The sequence below is a fragment of the Penaeus vannamei genome, chromosome 35 (genome assembly GCF_042767895.1).
Source record: "Penaeus vannamei isolate JL-2024 chromosome 35, ASM4276789v1, whole genome shotgun sequence".
NCBI classification, from domain to species: Eukaryota; Metazoa; Arthropoda; class Malacostraca; order Decapoda; family Penaeidae; genus Penaeus; species Penaeus vannamei.
The window spans coordinates 14247946-14255445 of record NC_091583.1 but is presented as its reverse complement, the minus strand read 5'-3'; the positions used below and the strand labels follow the sequence as shown (position 1 = coordinate 14255445).

Here is a 7500-nt window from a genome sequence, read left to right as displayed (position 1 = left end):
CCTTATTGATATCAATACAAGTATTAGTAATAGTTTCATTGTTATCAATAACAATAATAATAATGTTATTATTGTTGTCATTATTATTATCCTTATTATCATTAACATTATCATTATTATCATCAATATTATTTCGATTATCAATATTATTCTTCCTGATGTTATTGCTTTCATTATTATGATTATCATAATTGTTCCTGTAATCATTTATATTAATATCATCCTTATTATCATAATTATCATATAATCATCATATCATTACTGTTATCATTTCTATCAAAAGTAATATCATTATCATTATTATCATTAATATCTTTGTCATTATCATTAATAATTCTATTAATACATCTATCAACATGAACATCATCACAAGTGTATGTGTAAATATGTACATATTCACATACACATAAACTGGACATGATAAATAGAGAATAAATCCGTTATTAGTATTATCATGATTGTAGTTGCTGTTATTATAATCAATATCATAATCAGCATTATCATTTCCATTACTTTTATAAAGCAATTGGCATTATCTAATTATCTTTAAAATCAATATAACATTAATACTAATAACGTTAATAATGACAATAATGCTATTTACAAAATCAAATGCAAAAAACAAAATAACAGTTCAGCAGGAAAACAAAAACAAATCTGATAACAAGCGTAGCAACAACAACAACAATAACAGTAACACCAATAACAACAACAAAGAAATCAGGTTAATCTCATCCCAAATTCATAAAATTACAACATATCAAGATAGCAGTTTTATTCGCATGCAAGCGGAAGCAAGAGAGAAAGAGAAAGAAAAAAAAGATAAAGGAAGGAAGAGGGAGATAGAAGGAAAGGAAAGAGAGGCAAAGCTAAGCTTATTAGTGCACGGGAAAGCTCATTGAAAATTCCTGCGTAGTCCAGGGCAATGATATAAAAGTAAAATAACTGAATTAAAACAAATGACAAAAAAAAAGATGAATTAAAAACGTGCAAATCTAGGAAGTTAGTTTTGTTTGTTTCTCTTCCGCGTGAGGCATATGCTCACTTTTTTTTTAATCATCATCATTCTATCGTTAACTGGATAAGTGAGAAATTTAGTCTCTCTTATGACATACAGCCAAGTAACGTAAAGGTAAACACAGGTTCTCTCTCGCTTTTATGCATTTATTCCTATCCCAACCCTCTAAACACACAGCGATGCATGCCTTATGAAATAGGAAGCCTTAACTTCAAACCCATTAACTTTAACTCTATCATATTATCTAAAGAGTTGAGGTTAAACAGACTGCTAGCAAGTACTGCATATTCATGGCTTTATGTATACTCGATAACCCTATTCAAGATCACGTTCCCATTCTCTTTAATATCTAAATTGCAATTTATCCTCCTTGTAGAGGGGGGGAAAAGAGAGAAAAAAAATTGAAACATCGAGCATTCCGTTTGAGTTTAAAGCACTTTTTTTTGGAGAGAGGGTTGGCCGATATATATAGATCTTTTGGTATTAATTCATTTTTTATAGGAAAAAATGTAATGTATATATTGCATCAAAAGAATTAAACAAACAAGAGGAAAAACTATGCAATCAAAAGGCTTTGTAGACTTGCCTTCAAGAGCTGACCGCATGAAGCCCTCCAGGGTAGCCGGATCTTAAACGGAATACGAAAAGCCGGTATCAGTCTAATTGTTCAAAGACTGAGGTTCTTATATATATTATCATTTATTTCTCTTTTTTTGTTCATTAATTTAATTCAAATGCTCTTAGAGGAAACATCTCAGTCACACGAACCACTGGCAACTCTCGCAAACGCTCGGCAAGACGCATTCACCCTTAAGTGTGAGTTCTTATCAGTTATTCCATTGAAAAGAGTAATAGGTAATGGATATGTATTGGGTAAATTCGATGGGAAATTTGAAGGAGAAAATATACAAAAATATATAACATTCATTCCTTGAATTCTGCCTAAATTCCTCCCACTAAGAACTAACGAGGTTCAAACAAAAATGAACAAGGTAAGTATGGGTGTAAAATGCACACATGACATTCAACGATGACAAGAGATTTTCATTGAGGCTTTGTCAAAGAATGTGATCAAGAATATGTGCAGTGATCGGACGTTCTTATGGGTAAAACGGGTATATGTCTTTTGTTTGTGTCTGATTGGCTGGGAACAGGGTACATATACGGAAAAAATCGGTGATAAAATAATAATAATAATATCCAAGAAAATAAATGGCATAAATTCATCAGTTTATATTGAGTGGAGTTCATGCAGTAAAGAAGTAAAAAAAAAAAAAAGTTCCTTCATAGATCAGTCTGTTTATCGTTGGTCCTATTATGTAAAGAGGGTTTTATTTTTATTTTTTTAAGTTACCCCCTTTGTATACACAGGTTTTGGCTGTATACCTTCTCTTAAGACTGGCATTAGGAACTATGGCTATCCATGTCTTACAAGTACAAGAAATCGAGGAGAGGAAGAAAAGTCACAACAAATTCAAAACGTAAATGGTTTAAAAATGAAAAAGATGAGAGAAATAAATTTAAAAAAATACTCGAAGGGCCAAAAGAGAGTAGAAAGGGGAGAGAGAGAGGAAAAAAAACTTATAAATTATCTCACTTTTTTCCACTGGAATTATCTTTCTTTTATAATTGATTGTGACCTTTGAAGAACTAAGATGGAAACGTTGATATCACGACTTACCTCTCAATGCCCCAAAGTCTGAAAAAGATTTCTGACTTACCAAACCATTATGCCATGTTCAACCGGAAAATGACATTCAAATTAATATAGAAAAAAATATGAGCTAAGATAATTTAGTAAAAAAAAAGAAAAAAAGGTAGCTAGCTTATGAATTATTCTTTATACTTAAGGAAAGTTCCTACACATTTGAATAATCGATTAATACTATATTCCTACAATGTGATACCTCATTAGCATATTCAAGGTAACATACTATAGAGAAAACCTTTATTTAATTTCTAACATACATAAACTATACGAAAGGGAATGATTCATCGAAACCGATTCCTAAAGGAAAATACATTTATATTTTCTATAAAAAAATAAAAAAAAATCAATTGTAATTATTAGTTAAATCTAAAATTTGGTTAAAGGTACTGAAGAGGGAATCTCAAACACTGATGTCCTGATTGGGTTTTTGAAAATACATATAATATACATATATTATTTGTGTGCCGCGTTGTGGTTACATATATATGGATACGTGGGCACATTTGACGTTTTATATGGGCAGAGGATTAATACTGGATATGAATCTACTCTTGCACCCTTCTAGTTTCATTTGATTTGCAACTTCCATTACTTGGTGGCCATTCGGTGTTCTTGATAATCACGTTTTTCTTGGTTATCTCTTGTTGGTTAGCTTTATCTCTTTTTCTTTTTACGTTTCTCTCTTTTGTACTACACCTTTGTAAGGTCTTTTGATAATGACATATACCCTATGCATCACTAATATCAATCTGCATATCTATGAGAATCCAATGCTATCTTTACACTTTCCTGTACTCCTAGTAAACTCTCTCTCTCTCTCTCTCTATCTATCTACCTATGTCTATCTCTCTTTCTCTCTCTCTTGTCTGTCTCTGTCTCTGTCTGTCTCTCTCTCTGTCTCTCCCTCTGTCTCTCTCTCTCTCTCTCTCTCTCTCTCTCTCTCTCTCTCTCTCTCTCTCTCTCTCTCTCTCTCTCTCTCTCTCTCTCTCTCTCTCTCTCTCTCCGTCTACCTACCTACCTATCTGTCTACCTCCACATCTATAGCTCCCTACCAATCTATCTATTTCTACTGATCCTCACGTATTTCTCAATATTTTCTCTTCCCTTTCGTACCTGCGTGCCAGCTTCCTTCCCTCGTCCAGTCCCGGCCTTCCAGCCTATCCATCTTCGTGCCTAGCCTCCGTCTTCTCCTCCGGCCGTCGTGATCTCCGAAGGACTTTTGAGCGGCTCCCCAAAGGACGCCGTTCGCACTACCGGTTCCTTCGCTCGACCGTTCGCTTGTATCCTTCTCCTGGCTGCTACCGATTCCTTCTCTTTGCTCTTTCTCCTCTAACCCCTTTTTCCTTTTCCCCTCCTCCATCTCCTCCCCTCCCCTCCCCCCTTTTTTCATCCCTGGCAAGCACCTCCCCCTCCCCCATCCCACCCTTCCACCCCTTTCCTTAAAGCCTTCCTCTTACCCCCCCCCCTTCCCCTTTCCACTATACCCCTCCCTACCCCTTCTCCTCCTCTGGTTCTTTCCCTACCAGACCTTGCCTTTCCTTGGTTCTTACTTACCCTTCACCCCTTCACACCCTCCTATGATCGCCCCACCCCCTTGCCTTACTAACGTCTGCTAGTATGTGAATCGCTTCGTAATAGAGATAGAAAACGGAATACGGAATTGATGGTTGCCTAACTGATCTTTATGAGAAATCGTTTTCTTTTTTTTTATCGTTTTTTTTACCTACTTATTCATTCTCTCGTTTCTCGTTATTTCGTTCCTCTTTTAATCCCCTGTTTTTCCTTTCTCTTCTTTTGTTTCTCTCTTTCTCTTTTCGTCCTATATTTTTACTCTTTTCCCTTCCCCCTTTCTCTTTCTCCTCGTGCCCCCCCCCCCCCTCTCCTTTTTCCCTCCTCCTCCATCTCTCCACCCCCCTCTTCTTCCTCGTACCCCCGTACCCTCTTCCTCTTCCTCCTCTTTTTTTCCCTTCCTTCCTTCCTTCTTTCCCCCTCCTCCCGCCTGACCACCAGCCCCTCTCACCCCCCCCCCCCTCCAACCCTTTGAATACGCTACCACGGCAATGAGGAACTGGACCCAAGGGAGCGTTGAAGGGGTAAGTGGGAGATGGGGAGACGGGGGAGAGGGGAGAAGGATGAGAGGATAGGGGGACTAGGGGAGGGGGAGGGATGAGGGGATAGGGGGACTAGGGGAGGGGGAGGGATGAGGGGATAGGGGGACTAGGGGAGGGGGAGGGATGAGGGGATAGGGGAGTCTGGGGGAAGGGAAAGGGGGTCTAGGGGAGGGGGAGGAATGAAGAGGAAAGGAGAAAATCGGGGGAAAGGGGGGAGGGAGAGGAGACAGGGGAAAAAAATGGAGGGATATGGAGAGGGGTGATGGCTTAGTGGGAGGGGAGAAGAGGAGGAGGGAAGAGGGGACTGGGGAGGAGAGGGGTGTGAGCAGCCAGGTGAGAGGGGACGGAAGGGAGAGAGGAGGAGGGGGAGGGGAGAGCATGGCCGACTCCCGGTTCCGAAAATCGATTCCTTAAAATGGTCAAAATTATAATTTCTTCTCATTAATAATTTTATTTCCCAACTGGCATCTGTTGATCCATACTCACAGAAATTATTCTTCTCTTTAACTTGGAAACCTAACGTAGGATATCGATAATCCAGTGACACTAATATTTTGCAAATTCTTCCTTCGCATTATGGTCTTTCTTCAACTTCAAATAAAAACGGTAATCTTGTTTTCCCTAATTAGTCGTCATAAAACTCAGTCGCTCCTCGGCCATAAATTATGTTAATTGCAGCGTTAGTTGATAATCTACTTTATGACTTGAACTGCGGGGAAAATACAGTTAATTGCCAATGGCTAAAAAATACACATACGTTTATACAGTGTGTGCGTGTGTGTGTGTGTGTTTGTCCATGTCTGAGTGTATGTGGTGTGTGTGTGTGTGTGTGTGTGTGTGTGTGTGTGTGTGTGTGTGTGTGTGTGTGTGTGTGTGTGTGTGTGTGTGTGTGTGTGTGTGTGTGTGTGTGTGTGTGTGTGTGTGTGTGTGTGTGTGTGTATGTGTGTGTGTGTGTGTACACGTATATCCATACATACATATATACATATATATATATATATATATATATATATATATATATATATATATATATATATATACATATACATAAACATATACTTATATATACATATATACATACACACATACACACAGCACACACGCATACACATTGTATCTGTATATGTATGATTCACAAGATCTTTCCTAGACTCAACTGATTTGACCGAAAGAGACATAATTTTGTGCGGAGAAAAAAGAAAGAAAACGAGAATCTCAATGACAGACCAATTTTTTTTTATATAATTGGATGACATATCGAATGATCTTTTTTTATATATAAATGCTTTTTACTTTCGTTCCTCTCAATTATATTTTTACGTTCCTCGCCACCATCCAATGTGATAATTTCTCACGTCTTTTATTTCTTTTTACAACGTTTTCACTCCGACACGCATCCCACCCTTCTTTTTTTTCTTTTGTTTACACGGGCGCCATCTTTGTTTACGTTAACCGATTTCTTTACCAGCTACCGGAGTGAGTTTCCTTTTACGTGACTTGCTAAATTTTCTCGGTCTATCATTTTGATATTGTTCTGAAGAGGAAGTCTCAGCTTTTCTTTTATTATGATCATTATATCTTCTTGTATTTCCATCAATCTTTCTTTTTTTACATGGGCTTAGAAAATTGAATAGTCAGACTTTTTTTATATTTTTTTTTCTATCTTTCGAAATATTGCACCCTCATCTTTCGAAATATTGCACCCTCACCATCACTCCCCTTACCAAGTCAATCAACACGTATTCTCAAAATGATAATGAACACCACCATTCTCACCATTATCCCCATTAGTCCCCTTAGTCCGACGACCATCATGGAAATCGTCCGGTTTTGCCCCGACTTGCACTGCACACCATTGAGCTACGACGTGAAGTTCGTCCCTCGCAACATGGCCAAGGTCCAACTGAGATGACCACGACGACCCCGATCTATCTCGGCCTCAAATCGCCGTCGGATTGGCCAGCGCTAATGGGCATCTAATGGGAAATCGATTAAGGGTCAATGGTCGTGACATTAGTGATGGATTCAGTCTTTAAGTTTTTTTTTTAGGGTCTTGTTATGTGTCGTATTTGTTGAGGTATGTGAGTAAGGTATGTTGTCTGCGTGTATGTGTTATATGTGTATGACCGCATGGGCATGACGGAAGGATGGGTATATGGATGGTTGGATAGGTGGATATGTAAATAGACAGACTGATAGAAAGATAAAAGGATGCATGGATGTAACTACGTATGTTTGCATGTATGTATGTATGTATAAGTACATGTACATACATACATACATATATATATATATATATATATATATATATATATATATATATATATATATATATATATATATATATATATATATATATATATATATATATATACATATACATACATACATACATACATAAGTTACTGTTAAAGTGCAAATATATCTGCAATAACCTCTTCTTGTCTTCCGACCGACCAGCATGTTATTCCCAACTCGAGGCGAAGAAGTATAAGCCCTAAATCCAACGAAAAAATGAAAATGTCTATTATTGCTGCCTCGCCCTGTGTTTCTCAGACAATGCAAATTACGTAAACATGCGACGGCAGCCATTGCTCCCTCTCGCGGAGGATGTGAGCGAACAGCCGAACCGCTTATTTCCAGGTTGTAAAAAGGATTCC

The 7500-nt window shown here is 37.6% G+C and overlaps 1 protein-coding gene across 2 annotated transcripts in view; it reads right to left on the bottom strand.

Moving 5' to 3' along the window:
- The window catches only part of LOC113819991 (homeobox protein abdominal-A homolog), a 204394-nt gene that overhangs the window by 73665 nt on the left and 123229 nt on the right, over positions 1-7500 (bottom strand). Inside the window, exon 3 of one of the 2 annotated variants that reach the window (XM_070113821.1) lies at positions 2700-2717. The exons of the other annotated variant lie outside the window; for it this stretch is intronic. Within the exon in view, the coding sequence (XP_069969922.1) occupies positions 2700-2717 (18 nt within the window). The remainder of the gene's footprint in view (positions 1-2699; positions 2718-7500) is intronic. 2 annotated transcript variants of the gene reach the window in all.